This window comes from Trichogramma pretiosum, unplaced genomic scaffold, assembly GCF_000599845.2.
Source record: "Trichogramma pretiosum strain Unisexual culture from Peru unplaced genomic scaffold, Tpre_2.0 scaffold18, whole genome shotgun sequence".
Taxonomy (NCBI): domain Eukaryota; kingdom Metazoa; phylum Arthropoda; class Insecta; order Hymenoptera; family Trichogrammatidae; genus Trichogramma; species Trichogramma pretiosum.
In genome coordinates, this window is record NW_019641681.1 from 2,286,386 (window position 1) to 2,303,013 (window position 16,628).

Below are 16,628 nucleotides of genomic sequence, written 5' to 3' on the forward strand. Positions count from 1 at the left end.
TTCCTCTGTCGCCGGCTATAACACCGACGACGAGGATAAGGCGTAGTAGAGGAAGGGAAGACCTGGTCGAGCCATACACAGACATCGACAGATGAAATTTGGTCTTCCCTTAGGACGGCTTCGGCGATGCCCCTAATTACATCAGCCTTGTGCGTGGTAATGTTCGCCGATCTGCGAATCAAGGCACCAATCGCTTCGAAGATCGAGCGTTGCCTGAAAGAATCGCAGCCGGACGAACTGCCGTCCACTTCATTATTATTGGAATCGATGTTCCGTGGCGTAACGATGACCTCTACGCTAGAAGATGAGGAGGACGCTAAGGTATTGTCATTTGCGTCACTTGAGGCCTGCAGCACGGCTTTGTAGTCACGTACCATCTGCTTATAGGTGTCTTTCCTTCGAAGGCCTTGGACCCTCACAAGATCAACATTAAAGCGTCGGCAGAGGTGCTTATTGATGAAGTGAACTCCATCAATCGCCGCCCGCGCCTCCTCCTTCGCAAGTAATTGCATCTCATCTTCTTTCCAATGTTTTCCTCTACTCGATATCTCAATCCGCGCATTGGCTTCATTCGGGTGTTGTCGGAAATGTACACTAAGTCCACGCTGCGTGGTAAAAACTCTGCTGCAGACAGTACAGGTGAAATTTACTGCTGCCCTTTCTGCCTCTGGTGCTTCGGCATCATCTCGCGTATTTGCTGCCGCTGGGCTGGCGATCCGATTGACCCGAGGGTCCGCCAGCGGTGGATCACTTGATCCACAGAAGTTTCTGTTACTATTCATTGAGCCAACGACAAAGCGAACTCTTGGGCTGGCAACCCAAGAGCCGACAATTAGCAGTAACCAGCTACTTAGCCTTGTCGACAAAAGTCGACAAGTTACCGACTCTCGGGTGGTTATGAAAAACTCGGACCCGGCTGGTTTAGCACTTGGGCAAAGCCCTTAAGAGAGCCAAAAAATAGTTCATGACGGTCGCAGAGATTACGTATGTGATAAATGCGAGAAGAAATTTGGATATAATTCAGTTTTGTTGAAGCATCAAAGGAGAGTCCACGAAGGTCGCAAAAATTACGCATGCGACAAGTGCGAGAAGAAATTTGGACAAAAATCGGATTTTTTGACGCACCATAAGACAGTACACGAAGGTCGCAAAAATTTTGCATGCGACAGATGCGATAAAAAATTTGGACGAAAATCAAATTTACTTTCACACCAAAAAGTAGTACACGAAGGTCGCAAAAATTACGCATGTGACAATTGTGAGAGGAAATGTGGTAGTAAATCAGATTTGTTGAAGCACCAAAAGGCAATACACGAAGGTCGGAAAGATTTTGCTCTTAGCAAATGCGAAACAAATAATGATTTACAATTGTAAATATGAGTAGATACTTATGATTTTCTAAAATTTCAATAAAAATTGTGTCAATACCTGAATGATGTGTATTACCCGAAACTAGGGTGTTCAACCTTCATTACTCCTTCGTTCCCTTTCGTGATGGTGATTTATTGTTGAACTAAACAACATTTTGCAAACTGCTAATTATTTCTCTTCAAAAATTTTGGCTGACGCGATCGATAAACCAAAAACTTTGTAACGAAAAAAAACAAAGTGAAAACCATGATTTAATAACTTAATTTGAATCACAAAATGTTTTCTGAATTTCTTTGAAATTAGTAAAAGCTCTCGAATTTTTTTATCTTCTTCTCAGTACACATGAAAGTTTGCGTGATTGTGGCAGTTTTTCTAATTCGTAATTAATTATATTTTAGCAGGAAGCTCTTTACCAATGGATCAGTAGCGATTTAAATAATGCACAGTTCGACAAATCAAATCGAATAATTTTTATTGTTTTGTGGAGTCTTTAGAGTAGAGCAAAACAACAATTTTACATTGCAATTATTCTTGTAATCCAATCGTTTCAACTTTATTGTAAAATACAACATAATCCAATGTAACAAGTGCTTTACAATTTTTTTGGCATTAGTATATATAGGTATGATTAATAAACTAAATGAAAATACAAATATATTGTTGGCACAAAAGCGAGTTTTGACTTATTATTTGATTTAATGAAGAGGAAGGTAGGCAAATAAAAAAACGCAGTCTGTGGATAAAAAATAAAATTCGCCAGCCAGTGAAACGCAGCGCAGACACTCGGGCAGCAGTCGCGCGTATAATCATTCTATCAATCGGCGAGTAACAAAGCGTGGCAATTAACAATCAATCGCGCCGCTAGCCGGCATATGCATATTCGCGCGCACGTACGCACTATTCTCGTCTCTTTCTCTCTCTGGCTCGCCCACTATAACTCCGAGTTCAGGCATCATCGAAATGACACAGATCGTGCTGTAGCAGCAAACATTTGCTCGTGTAATTGTCCGTTTATTTCGGCGTCTATCATCCGACAAATTGCTGCGGACATACACACACACACACACACACACACATATATATAGCCACGCATTTTCTGTCTCTCGCTCGCGCGCTCTTCATTCTCCTCCTGTCAATCGACCTGCTCATATTAATTAGCGCACTAACCAAAGTGAGAGAGAGAAAGGGAGAGAGATAGAGATAGAACGGTGGTGGTCTACCTCTGTCTCTCTCTGGAGAATCGTTATCGTTAATTGCAACTGTCTAACGCGTGGGGGTTCCAACGATGATGACGATGATCGTTGCCGATGCGCCTCGGGGATTCGATATATTTCGCGGCTCTCTCTCTCTCTCTCTCTCTCTCTCTGCGACTGTGTGTTAACGTTCGTGTGTGCGTGTGTACGCGTGTTTAAGCTGCGCTCTGGCAGCTAGCATATAATATCATATCTTTCAGATTTCAAAAAGCCTTTAGAGAATACCCGCTTGTAATTGGATGTGTCAATTCGACCGATCGACCGGTCTTCGATGACATATTTTCCGGGACATCAAATATCGCCGCAGCACTACATATTATTCAAATGTCCGATGCGGTTCACGAGTTGGATATACTTTGAGTTTTTGTTCCGCACTTTTGGATACGAGCAGCAAAAATTGCCGCGCGCATATATTATAAATATATATGTAAAGCAGTACCTTGGGTCGTTTATACGCGTCTATATATTCTTTACTCGCTATATACCGCACCTTCTTCCGGACACCCACAAGATTTATGCGGATAAAGGGGGGCAAAAGTCGTGCGTGGCGCGCGACTATGCATGACCCACCTCTCGATTTTATCGAGCTCCGTAATAATAAACCTGTCTTCTTTGCTCGCGCGCGGAAGACGCGATAGCTTTACACGCATTATCCCTACACGTAAAACAGTCGGAAGAATAATCGATACCACATACGTTCACCTAGCTCGATTTTGTCCTTGATTCCTTTGGCATGCATCGCAAAAATGCGTACGTACATTTATTTTTTATACTTTATCATCGTGGCGCGCGCTCGTTATATTAGCCTTCGAAGCGAATGAACGCGGGGCTTTCTCTCATCGAATATGATAATGCGGGGCTGCTGCCGGCCGAGCTCTTGGTAATAACAATGCTAATAACGCGTCGATCTCTCTCTCTCTCTCTCTCTCTCTCTCTCTCTCTCTCTCTCGCGTGCGCGCGAGGAAGAGCAAGAGAGAGCATAATAAGCGCACCATGCATACACATATATAATACAGGTTGGGGGATAGCTGATCACGTCAGGTGTGTGCATCGTCTGCCGTAGCTGTTATTATCCCGTTGCCATTGGCAAGCGATTATAAGCGAATTATATTTATAACGATGTACTGCTTAAGCCTGTGTGCGCGCGGGCTGCGTACGTATTACACTCGGTTTCGTTTGTTGTTCCTATTCCTACTGCTGCCTTGCAATGTCCGTCCGTCCGTCCGTCCATCCATACATGAAATACATGCGCACGTCTGCTGATTCTCGTACAGCGCGATTACATATGAACTTCACCTGAATTATGTGCCTGCCGAACGTTATTAATATAATCGCATTAAATGCACTTGAGCGCGCAACATGCGCAGCATCTAAAATAGATGTACATGATAAAATTGAATTGTGATCTTCGGAGCTCTTGGAGCAGCTATACGTGTGCTATAAGCGTCTCATTATGCATTTTTATAATTCGAGGATGCACATACATACGCGCGCGCTTATCCCTCTGCTGTACATATGAATTGCTAAACGCCAAACTTAGCAGCCTTGGAAAATTATATTCTTTCGCTTTTGTTTCAAAAGGAAAGGACTACATTGTACTATATGTACGTTTGCCGCTTTCTCTCTATTTCTCTCTATCTCTTTCTCTCTCCCTCTCTCCATTTCTCTCTTTGCATGGAAGAAGCGAGAGAAGAAGCTTACTTAAAACATTTAACTCGAGCTTTAGATATGCAAATGAGTTGGCACTAGTTGAGGGTGTTCGTAACTAAGCCTCCCAAGCGCGGCATAATACAATGCGCCACCGACACCGTACGCCACCACCGCCGCCGCTGCTGCTTGCGTCCTTACGACGTATTTATCGCTACTTCCTTCCTGCTTGCCTCCAAGGCCTTCTCGGCATCTGCAATTGTTTCTTCTACCAGTAATTTCACTTCCCTCTTTTTGCAGTTATACTGCGAAGAAAAACTTTAACATTTTTATTACACTTCCCCAGTATATGTAGTGTAATTCAAAATTGATACATTTTTTTCGTAGATTATGTGCTCGAATTTTGTAATAACAGCGCGGCGCACTCAAAACCATGACCGCAACGTGCGCATCTTTATCGCGTTACGTTAAGGCGCTCGTATACGTACCCTTAAGAACATCTTGACTGAATCAAAATCTCTCGAGCAAAGCTGAAAGAGCGTGAGAGCTGCGATAAATATTTGATAACTATTTCTAAGTCGACGTCGAGCTCGCTCGGGGCTGTTATTTTAACGTCAAACAATACCGGCTCCACCATCTTAATGCCGCCACGTTGATATTTCGCACGGAAAAAGCAAAGCATATACGCGCGCGCGTATTGAGAGAGTCGCGGTTTGAAACGCATATTCATTATCGATGAACGTACACATACACGCGCACGAGGGGGTGGATAAATCTTACAAACCACAAGTTAGTAAACCAGCCTTGCAGCCAAGTCGGAAGGGGTTGCCGTCGAGTAAGGCGCCACGTTGTACCGGGGAAAGAGAAGGAAGGATAAAACCACCGATTCATATACAGATCGATATAGTCGACTGCACCCATACATACGTAGCTGCGCATGGGTACAGCTTTTCGAAACAATAGAGATATAATTTGCTTTGCAGAGCCGAGATCCAACATATGCGTATAGTTATACCCTTCGCATACAGACACATCAGTCCCAATCGAATGGAATACTGGAGGAACGATGCGAGGATACAATTCCATCATCGTCGAAATGCTATTTGCACTGATGGAGCGGCGGCAGCAGTTCAAATAGTCTAATCACCAGATCGAAGCATCAGCCAAAAGGGAGAGGGAGAGAGAATTAAGCGAAGCGAAGAATTGATAAATTAGTTATTCCGTCAGTGGGCGACCTAACGTGTAGACGTGTGTTTGATTAGCCTTAGGCTTGACTTTTCTCTGGCTCCTCTCTATAAATACGGATACCACTGTGCACCCGAACATGTCTCTGACTTTTCTCGATCGACTCCTACTCATACGTGCGTTTACGCACACGTGCACGAACGGGGAATATTTAATGCTCTTTTCCGCAAAATGTCAACTACTTTGCCTCGTGCAATTTTCATCATGTCCCATCGCAACAGAAACAACAGAAACAGCGGCAGCTTTTCGCTGGCATCAAAGTGAATTACAATTAATTATTCCGGATTCGCACGATCATACGTGTGCATGTATATGAGCAATTCTATAAAAAATTCTTAGAAATCAAGAGTAAAACGCTACAGGAATTTTTTTCATTTGATGAGTGTAATGGATGTAAGTGTAATGATGTAAGTGTAATGATGATTCTCAAGTGTATATTTCCTATCGGTATGTTACTTGAAAATACTTGTCTTGATTTCACATAGAATGCAGAATGAATTCTCGATAAAAATCGTTGTAAATAGTGACAAATCAGCCCTACCTTGATGTTCAAACACTTTCTAATTTCTCGGGATCTCAATGAGCTATTATCAATGTCTATGACATGCGTCAAGCGACAAACATTTATATTGCATTTTTAGCCTCAAAATTCAAGGATTTTTCAAATAGAATTGCTCATATATATGTGCTCGCATAACGTAAACGTGCAAGACTCTGGGTGAATTTTCCTGAATTTACCAAAGTAATTATCATGTAGAACAAGCCTCCTCGGTAATTCTAAGATATGTGTCTATAATCTATAGGTGTATAGCATGCATAGAAAGGAATTAGGGAAGGAGATCGCTCTCGCTTCTACTTGCTTGCGGAGCGCGCGAAACGGCAAACTTGGCATATTTGTCTTTAGTCTCTACACTTGTGCGAATAGTGCCGCATCTGGCACTTCTACAACGTAAACGCCTTATAACGCATATATTGTATATCCGGCAGAGAATACTTGAAGCCTATTATATGTTCAAGATTAACTATGGCATACTGCAGAAGTACGTATATTACAAGAGCTACACGAGGTATCTAAGATCCACACTGATCAAGGTCTTTTCAGGCTCAAATAAATGCAAAAAGTAAAAGAGATACGAAAAATTTGATCATATCATTTCTTGCGCCAATTTTAAAGTTTTTTGGAATGTACTTAGTTTTAGAAAAATTCCTCTAGGGAATCGTTAAGTTAAAATTTAAAATTAATTTAAATATTTTAAGAATAATATACAAACAGATAAATCGGAACCTTAATTGTAAACAATATGGTCATAAACAATTTTGACATAGTCCCTCGACACACTGATCGTGTTCATAGTAAAAACAAATTAGTTTGAATGTTATCTTTCCCGATGAAACAAGTAATACAACCTGTAAATAACTTTTACTTAATCATCTTTCCGTGGCACTAAATGAAAGGATCCATTGTTGATTTAAAGCACCAAAATGGATAAAAGTGAAAAGAAATCTGAGGAAATTGTCTCAGAATATAATTTAAATGAACGCGACATTGTTGCTTCAGACGATAAAAAATATATTGGTGATATTTATCAGGAGCCATTTACACTAGAATCAAGCATGATAACACACAAAGACACGATTCACAGTGAACAAAAAAATTACGGATGTGAAAAGTGCGAAGAGAAATTCGAGTTCCGAAGTCATTTGAGTAGACACCAAATATTGGGAAGTAATGCGAGTGCCTTGGAGGGGGAAAAAATCCAATATGTTCTCTATAGCCAAGGAGGTTTAACATAGGAGTGTAAGGGAGGTTTACAGTTTTTCGCTCATATTTCAAAAAATATGCAAATTTTCGGAAAACTGAGGACATCAAACGATTCCTCGTCAAATTTTACATCGGGAATGATTGTCGACTGCAAAAGTGTTAGTGTAAAATTATTCACAATATCGACCTCCCATACACTCCTATGTTAAACCTCCTTGGCTATAGAAAACATATTGGATTTTTTCCCCCTCCAGGGCACTCGCATTACTTCCCAATAGGGATACAAAGGCTCCAAAGATTTTTCATGTGACAGATGTGAGAAAAAATTTGTGAAAAAATCAAGTTTGTTTACGCACCGAAAATTAGTACACAAAGATCGCCAAGATTTCACGTGTGACAGATGTAACAGAAAAGTTGAAAACAAATCCACTTTACTTAAGCAAAAAAAATATAAATATAATTTTCTAAAATTTCAATAAAAATTTTATCAATATGATTGTGTATTACCTGAAACTCAGGTGTTCAACTTTCATTACTCCTTCGTTCACTCTCATGGTGGTTTTTTATTGTTGAACTAAACAAAAATTCGCGAACTGCAAGCTATTACTTTCCAAAAATTTTTGGTTACTTGGTTGCTCCAACTGTTCATGTGTGGGGCCTGATGCTTCACCCACGGTAACATGTCGGTCGCGCCGTCAGCTGGGCCTCCCGTCAGACGAGCGGGACCGCTGACCGCGTGATTTCTAGTGCCTACCCGCATCTGGATGTGTGTATGAGAAAGGAGCGTCGCAACGGCTCGAGCGGCGACGGACCTTTAAAACTCCGAGAGGAACAAGAAATTCCTCTCTCGCTGTTTAGCTCTCCTCGAGTCCACTGTGTGTGGCTACAAGGATGCCACAACTTGTATTCTTGTCACTCGTGCGAGCTTTTATTTAAAACATTTAGTATTCACTAGTTAAGTCAGAGGTTCGCCTACTTCACTCACTTGACCTCGACAACTCAAACTGAAAACATGCATCAATTAAGGGAGACAGCATCTGCAGAAGTATGTATATTACCAGAGCTACATTACTGTATCTAAGCTCTGCACCGATCAGGGTCTTGTCAGATTCAAATAAATGCGAAAAGTAAAAGAGATACTAATATCGATAAATTTTTGATGGTGCATTTGTAAGACGCGCGAGTCCGGGCCACACAGTTCAAGTTAATAGACATACCTCGTGCGCGTCTTTTACATGTGGTAGGTATGGAATATATGCACGCTCACACATACGCAGAAAGCATGCAGTATACGTATTATATAGCGCTTTCATATACGTAGAGCTGTTGGTGTGATTGTAGGTGCAGTACTGGTGCTGAGGTCGCACAGAGAGCGAGCGAGCAATCGTGAGCCGATTGTAACTCGCTGAAGACCCACTAACTATCTCAAACTAACCCCCATTCAAACTCCCCTCCCCGAGCTTGCGTTGAACCTCATCATGCACTGCACAGTCATACATGCATGCACACACGCACTATTGCTGCACCCATTCACAAACGTACATACAAACATATACACTTACAAACGACCGAATCTTGAAGACCGTTTTTATTTACTGCTGTTGCTGCGTCTGCTTTTCGAACGCGGGTGAGTGCATCATCCCTCCCTGTATTATACACTCGAGCATGTATACCCTTAATTAGCCGCAATTAATATTCGCAGCTCGTTGTTTCTGAGCCGCCTTTTTTATTTATTTCTTTAGCTCATAGTGAGCACAGTCGAGGGAAGAAGGAGGGAGGGGGTGGAGTTGCATTTGATTGCAGCAGCAGCCACGAGTGCGCGCACGAGGCACTTACATTTTGACTGCACGCTTGGGACTCTCTTCGCGTACATGTTCCTTTTATTTTTTTTCTTCTTTTCTTTTGAGTTCTTTTCATCGGCACGGCACGGAGCGGAGCAGCTGCTAATTAGCTAGTTCGTTTGCAAAATAATCAGCATAAGTCATTAATTGAATGATCAAGTGTATGTGTGTGTGCGTGTAGCCGGCAAAAGCGCTCCGCGTACACGCGGGCAAAATTGAATCATTCGAACTCGATAGTGCGCGAGTGTATTATGGAGCTTAAATTAGACGCTGAGCAGCAGCACTGCGCCACACATGTACACCCTTTCGGCTTATACATGCTGGTAATTAGAAACGCGATAAAATTTGATAATCTCGGCCAACGCTAATACAAATATAGAACCGTGTGGTCGAGTCTTCGCTGCGCATAGGGTGTATGTTATGTACAAAGCTCGGAGAGGCTCTAACAAACCGAGTAATATCCTCCGATTCATCCTTGCGCCTGTGCAAGTCATATATGTAGCGCTGCCCAGCAAGTAACATTCAATGTTCATGCATATATACGTATATAAATTCACGGTAGCCTCTGCGTCGCTCGCCACGCACGCACACACACATTTACACTCACACATGAACGTTCATCAGAAGATATATAGCGGCAGCGTCGAGAATCATCAAAGCTTGAACATCGAACAAATTCAGTTAGAGAACTATTCTCAGGGATGTGCATGATGCGAGTGGCACTACCCTCGCAGCTTCTTTCCGCAGCTACACAGCTTCAATAATCTATATATGTGGTGTAGCTGTTACATTTCTAAACTCGTTAGTGTTTCGACTCTGTACATGTGCCATAATACTTTTTTGATAAATCAGTTCGGAGTAATTGACTGTTTAGGGGTTGGACAAACACACACTTTACTCAAAGTCAGAGTAAGTATCTGTTTTATTACAAAAATTTTTATATAAAGTTTATTTTACATAGTTATTATTTTTCTACATAATATAATTTATAGTATAAAAAAGCTCAACCCCTCGTTGGCTGTATAAAAGTTACTAAACATTTTTGTATTATTTTATAAAAATAAAATAAAATTTTACAGCCTTCGTTTAATATGCATGTGTATTACCGATTCTGCGATGCTAATCTAATTTATCTAAGTTCATCAAAACTAGTTATTATTTTAGATTAAATATTCTATTATGCTGTGCTAAATCGACTTATTTAAAATCGAATCTAATTTACCTAAGTTCATCAAAATAGGAATTTTAGATTGAATATTCCGTTGTGTTGTATAAGATCGATCTATTCGAAATCGAACTAAGTACTTAATACTTCGTCTATCAGAAAACGAAAAGTATAGAGAGCTTGCAAAAAGCTTTCATTTAACTGCTATGAAAAATCTCATTTTTCAAACATTCTTGGAGCGTCAATCGGAACTAGTGTCATCTTTCGGTATTTCTTGCTAAAATTATAAATTTTTTATTACAAATATTATTGTGATAATATCAACAATGTGCTAAATTAACTTGATACAGAGAATTTTAAGCTTACACTAGTCGTTGGTAAACTTTTTGTTAGTGCATTGCTGGAAAGGGTATCCATTGCCACGCTCAATTGACCATCTCTATTTTCCCGACTCCACGCGCCTACTTCATTGTACACTCTAGACTCAGGCAGCCATCTGTGTAATCGTACATAAATCAATATGATAATATCTTTTTTATAGTAAAAAAATGACGGCGCGTACCTGTGAATAACTGGTGAAAGTAAATCCTTATTTATGGATGCAGGATCCAAAGGTTTTGTCAACCATGTGACAGCCAAGCCAACGATAATGACAACAATTAATCCAAGACCCGAAAACCAATGATAAGAAAGTCGGTAGAGTGGGAAAATATCGTCTTCGCTGTGTTAAAATATTTTAAATTGATTATGAAAGTGTTCAAGTCATGTTCTTAACAAATGATTAATTATAAACGTACTCAACATGCTTGAACATGTCTTGAAAATCTTGAGTGACATTCGTGCAGTGAGACACTTCAACGGGTAATTTTTTCGGTATTATCAAACCGGATCCAATCGCTGCGTTAGCTCCTAAACTAGCCCAGCCGGCCACGATAAAGCCTGCCACAGCACCGGAAAATGCACCCTATCCAGACAACAGAGAAAAGTCGTGTGCTTTTTAATTTTTTTCAGTACATCAAGTACGAGCCAAGCACAGAATCTGGAAATGAATTTTACGACGATATCTATTTAATTCAATGAATCCCGTCACCCGATAATTTTTTGTTTATTTGATCAATTCAGATTATTTTCCCTACACGAATGAAGGTTTGAGACGAAAAATCTTGAATTATGATTTTACCTTAGAATTGGTCCATGGAAATAACATGCCAAGAGTGAAGACTCCGAATGAGACTCCAGCAGCTATAGCGGCTAAACTATTTGTAACCTGTGAATAATAATAAAAATTAAAATCTTAAAATATTTCTTTTCACGGAGAATAGTTACCGATAAAACTCCGCCTAATTTTTCAACGACGAATACTAATGCCAAGGCCATTAATCCAAGAACGATTATGGCGGTTTTCACGAAAGCAGTTGCCCATTTCTCGTTCGGCTTTAATTTGAAGCAGCCTTTGACGAAATCTTCTAGAAGAACAACGGCCGTGGAGTTTAAACCAACCGATAAAGAACTAGTTTGAATAAAAAATAAAATGTTCTTAACTCGTATCGAAAACTAAAAGAGTATATTGTTTCAAACGTGGAAAAACACATTCCACGCATCATTGATATTTTTATACCTCAAAGCTGCTCCAAAAATCCCTGATATAAAGAGTCCCGGTATGCCATGATAATTGCCGGCAATTTCCATGACAAAAGCCGGCAGCATCTGATCATCGGCAAAGATATCGCCCGTGGCTCTTGGATCGCACTTTGGCGGCGCCCACCAAGCTAGAAGAACCAAACCACACCAACAGCATAGCGAGATGAACAATATGACGCCTAAGGTGAACAGGCCTATAGCTCTAAACAAGGAAGTATCATGCGTGTAATCGCCCGTGAGAAAACAAATAAGTCACGAACAGAAACAAGAACACAATAACAGTTCTATTGTTCTATTTTTGCGCGCACGTCAAAGCTCATCTCATCCTACGGTTAATTGAAGTATTTTTTTTCTTTTTTTAACTCTCCGACACATTGAATTAGTATAACGTAGCAGACGTACACGGTGCAATTAATTGAAAACTATTCGCTCGCAAAACGAACTCGAGTGTATACAAATTGCGCCTTGCGATCGTTTGTTACCGATTAAAATTATAGCAAGATCATTGAGTTGAGATTTATTTTAAGCATTCAATTATGAAAAGAATTTCAATATGTAGCTCACGCGTATACATACACTATATGTATGTATATTAAAAGCATGTATAAGACTCACTGCTTGCAGATTTTAGTGCTCGAGAGCGATTGATATCGTTGCACCATCGTCTGATTGACGGATATGTAGGCCGTGCAGTAAACCCAAGAGCCAATCAATACCGTCCAAACCGTATGTCGAGTGTACGGCGACGAGTCGAAGCTATTAAACAGTCAATGAATCGGTTATACAGATCACTCCTCTGTTCTCTCTCTCTTTTTTAACGAACGACAATTATTCCGCGTGCGTGCTGAATACGTACTTTAAAAACTCGACGCGCTTGGCTTCGAGAGCTCGCTGCCAAACGGCCGTCGGCCCGCCGACCTGATAAGTGCCCAAGCCTGTGACGACCACCACAGCCACTACCATCACGACGACCTGAAGCGTGTCCGTCCAAACGACGGTTCTTAAACCACCCTATTTTTTCACGTGCAAAATGTATTACTATAATTTTTTTCCTATTAGTTTAAGCTAGACGAAAACTAGCAATTTACAAAATTACTAAGAACATACCATAACCGTGTAAAACACACACGTTACGCACACTAAGCAACTGATCACGTGGATATCAATGCCGCTCACTGCAAAATTAATGAAATCATCATTTTAGAATTGTACAAAATGCGTATGTTGCTCCAAGTTTGAGCTATCTTTACCTTGACTTAGAGCTAAAGCGGGAACATAAACAACGATTGCTTGAAACATCACCTACGAAATTCACGAGAAAGCATAAATACATTATTAAAATTAGAAATAACCAATACTCGAGACGTAGTACATTCAAGTCACGCTAATCAATCGCAATATTAGTCTACATTATTTCAATTCAAGTGATTCGATTCTACGCAAAACTTGATCTATAAACAATTTATGTGCAAATAACATGGTAATTTTCTGTTAGAGCATCGACCAAAATGATGAGTGAAATAAGCATATCTTTCGTATGACTTGAGCATATATAATTTTCGCACGTCCATGCGATGGATTTGCACGCTTTGACACATTGTGTATTTGCAGTCATAATTACCACGTCGATAACAAAGATGAGCGATATCAATATTCTGACACTTCGATTGAATCGTAGCTCGAGATACTGCGAAAAAAACGATGACAAAGTTGTTTTTAATCTCTAGCGTTTGCTCGATTGTTATATGGTTATATTTTCTTGTTTTATTGAAATACCTCGTAAGCTGAATTCAACTTCAAGGTTGTGAAGACGGGCAGGTAAACATTGGCAACGGTTATACCGGCGAAAATCATCGAAATCACCGTGATCCAGTACTGCGTGCCGAAATTGTAGATCTCCGAGGGTGTGCCGAGTATCGTCACTCCTGATATGAAACTGTTTTTTGCACGTAATAGAAAAATGTGAATTACAACGTTTTACCTTGTTGAAATATTTTGCGTGGACTTGACAGGAAGAGAAAGAGAGCGAAGGGGTTGCAAACATTTACCTAGCGACAAGCGAGGCTGAGACGGGAACTAGTTTGAGGCTTTTTCCGCCGAGTAAATAATCCTCCGTATTTGCATGTCGGACCTTCCTGTAATGCCAAAGACCAGCTCCGGCCGATACCAATAGCATGAACGCAAAGAACGTCCAGTCGAGCCAATGAAAATACCATCGTTCCTGCTCCATGTGTGCGCGCGTCCGTGTGTAAACTTTCGCGACGATGACGGAAAAAGACAGCAAATTGCTTATACAAGCTCTAATCTGCTCTCTTTATTTTTCCGGGCTTGAGGAAAGCTTTCTCTCTCGGCAAAGCTCCTGCTTTCTTCTCGGGCAGAAAAAATACGGACAAATAAGAATATACAAAGTCTCTCGCTGGCGGTGTTATTCATTGAGAGTAAATCGATCGGTATTTCTTTTTATCGATCTCGCTCGCTTAGCAGACGTCTATGCGAAGCGATCGCAACGAGACAAAATTAGAAACATGTGATGATGTATTATTAAAGCTCAAAAGCACGTGGCGTCTCTTATGCCAAATTCTATCACTGTTCTTCTTTTATATATATATCATCAGCGTTTAGATTATACAATGTATTAATTATCCTCCTCAGCGGTAGGAAGTTTTTGAAAAGTTTCCACTAATGCGACACATTCACGACGCAAATAACAATTTAATATAGCTAACTGACCTGGTTATGTTTATCCGAAATTATTAATAAAAACTATCACATGGATAAGTATGTGCTTATAATAAAATTAATTCTTTCGGGATTAAATTAAACTCTCTAATGTGCGAAACAATATATTCATATGTGCATCGGCGTATCGACAAAAGACTTTCTACGACGATAAAAACCGTTCATTTTGTATTTCGTCACGTACGTTTTTTGTACCACACAGTTTCGGGCGAATGTTGATTTAACTCAAATCGATTGGGCTGTTTTAACGAAATTCTCTATGCAAATTATAAATACATATATCAGCACGGACGCGGGTCGGTGCGACGATGACGTTGAAGAAATGTTTATCGGTCTGGCCGAGTCTAGCCCACTGGCGCAGAAGATAAAGTTAAAAAAAATAATTTTATTTATTTCGCGCGCGGAGGCACGTTCGTTCTCCCCGCAATGGAATTCGCGCGCGTACTATTTGTGTGTAAGCATGAATTGTGCTTATGATACGTCGACAACGAGCTACGACTCCTAGATAATTATATGCAATTATTCATAGTCAATTTCGTAATTAAATCGAATTAAACGGATATCTGTGTAACGAAAATGGGTACAGCGTTTGATATAATGTGCAGCAGCAACAACAGCAGACGGTGTTGTGCGGCACGCACGACTTAAAGTGCACATAGAGTGCAGTGCACGGCTGGTCGTAACGCGTGTGCCACGTGACGCACGCACAGACGCACCAACGCAATCCACATAAGCTGCACACTCGTTTGCCAACGCCGCAGCTTTCACAAGAGAGCCGCTGCACGCGCGCATTAATGCAGGCTCACGCACTCCGAAAATGAACTCCGTGTACGATACGACAACGGCACGTAAAGCCGCTAAAAATTCGCATTTTGACGCGCGTATGTTTTTGCCGCAGCCCCCCAAAAATCTAGTCGCGATCTATGCACTTTAAACATATACATAAATACTCACTTGCGATATAATGAATCGACGATGATCTCGATTGATCTCTCGAGCGCAATTCGGTCTGCATATGCGCCTAATTGCATTAATTTTCGGCGTTATGTATACTTATATCTCTCAATGGCAATAAGGCGGGAGCGGGATCAGCACGAGATAGGCATTCAACTACATCGTTCAATGACAGATAACAGCACTTACGCGCCTCGTATTATACCTATACATATAATGCGTTCGTGCACTCTCACGCGCGCACACAGCTCGCGTGTACACGATTATAAATGTTGTGACGGATCGCGAGAGTCGAGCGTCGACGAGCCCGCAGTTTATTTACTCGCAATAACTCTTAGCTAGCAGCCGCGGACTTGACTGAGAATGCAGGCGCGTGGTGGCCGTCGAGCGTCTTAGCCGATCGCCCGCCGTGCTCGTTTTTGCGACACAGAGAGGAGATAGATACACATAAATACGTGTATACGTGCTCGCTCAGCGTCCAAGAAGGAGACGACGGCCAACGGCAGAAAGAGGGACAGAAAGAGAGAGAGAGAGAGAGAGAAACGATAGAAGGCTTGTACCACCACAAGCACACTTTCATCTATATATAATAACGAAACACACTTTTTGTCGCGTGTATGTGCATGTGTGCATCATCGATGTTCAATCAGCGAGACGGGCGCGTACGAGCGTTGCTAGACGATTATATCTGCTACTGAAGCTATGTACCGGTTTGTCGATTCGACGCTCTTAGATTGCAACTCGCCGAGATTGATTCGCTCGCTCGGGAAGAGAAAACCGATTGTGTTTACGACTATTTTAGATACAAAGATACAACAAACAAATATAAATTGAACAGTTATTATCCAAGCAGCAATAGCTCGATTAAATCCATCTTTCCTAGTTTGGAGCCATAGTTGAGTTTCATTTGTTATTTCGTTGTGTCGGTTTGCGCACGTGTACTTGGACTGGATTGAATGATGAATAAGCATAGGACAAAAGATATATGTTTAAATAAAATAGTTTATACT

At 41.0% G+C, this 16,628-nt stretch overlaps 2 protein-coding genes across 4 annotated transcripts in view; one reads left to right on the plus strand and one right to left on the minus strand.

Moving 5' to 3' along the window:
• LOC111694143 overlaps positions 1–16,628 on the plus strand; it is a 142,004-nt gene that overhangs the window by 104,601 nt on the left and 20,775 nt on the right. The gene's annotated exons all lie outside the window — the stretch shown is intronic.
• On the minus strand, positions 10,066–15,994 carry LOC106660068 (sodium-coupled monocarboxylate transporter 2-like). Of its 3 annotated transcripts, none has more exons than XM_014382900.2 (15): positions 15,619–15,994; positions 13,974–14,291; positions 13,702–13,861; positions 13,547–13,612; positions 13,176–13,227; positions 13,033–13,100; positions 12,782–12,936; positions 12,541–12,681; positions 11,903–12,127; positions 11,611–11,794; positions 11,465–11,551; positions 11,082–11,248; positions 10,847–11,005; positions 10,651–10,780; positions 10,066–10,561 (listed from the first exon to the last, which is right to left on the minus strand). In XM_014382900.2, the coding sequence occupies exons 2-15, from the start codon at positions 14,153–14,155 to the stop codon at positions 10,526–10,528; spliced, it is 1,812 nt and encodes a 603-aa protein (XP_014238386.1). In that variant the 5' UTR covers positions 14,156–14,291; positions 15,619–15,994; the 3' UTR covers positions 10,066–10,525. The 3 variants fall into 3 exon arrangements, with proteins under 3 accessions (XP_014238386.1, XP_023316751.1, XP_014238387.1); XM_023460983.1 differs by lacking the exon at positions 15,619–15,994 and adding an exon at positions 14,849–15,093; XM_014382901.2 differs by lacking the exon at positions 15,619–15,994 and adding an exon at positions 14,656–14,736.

Bases quoted from the DNA above. Each gene is read 5' to 3' on its own strand.
- LOC106660068 (XM_014382900.2), bottom strand. From the start codon at position 14,155: ATGGAGCAGGAACGATGGTATTTTCATTGGCTCGACTGGACGTTCTTT. The intron at 13,101-13,175 runs GTAAAGATAGCT...TTAATTTTGCAG, and splicing joins CGCTTTAGCTCTAAGTCAAG to TGAGCGGCATTGATATCCAC. The intron at 12,682-12,781 runs GTACGTATTCAG...ACTGTTTAATAG, and splicing joins AAGCGCGTCGAGTTTTTAAA to CTTCGACTCGTCGCCGTACA.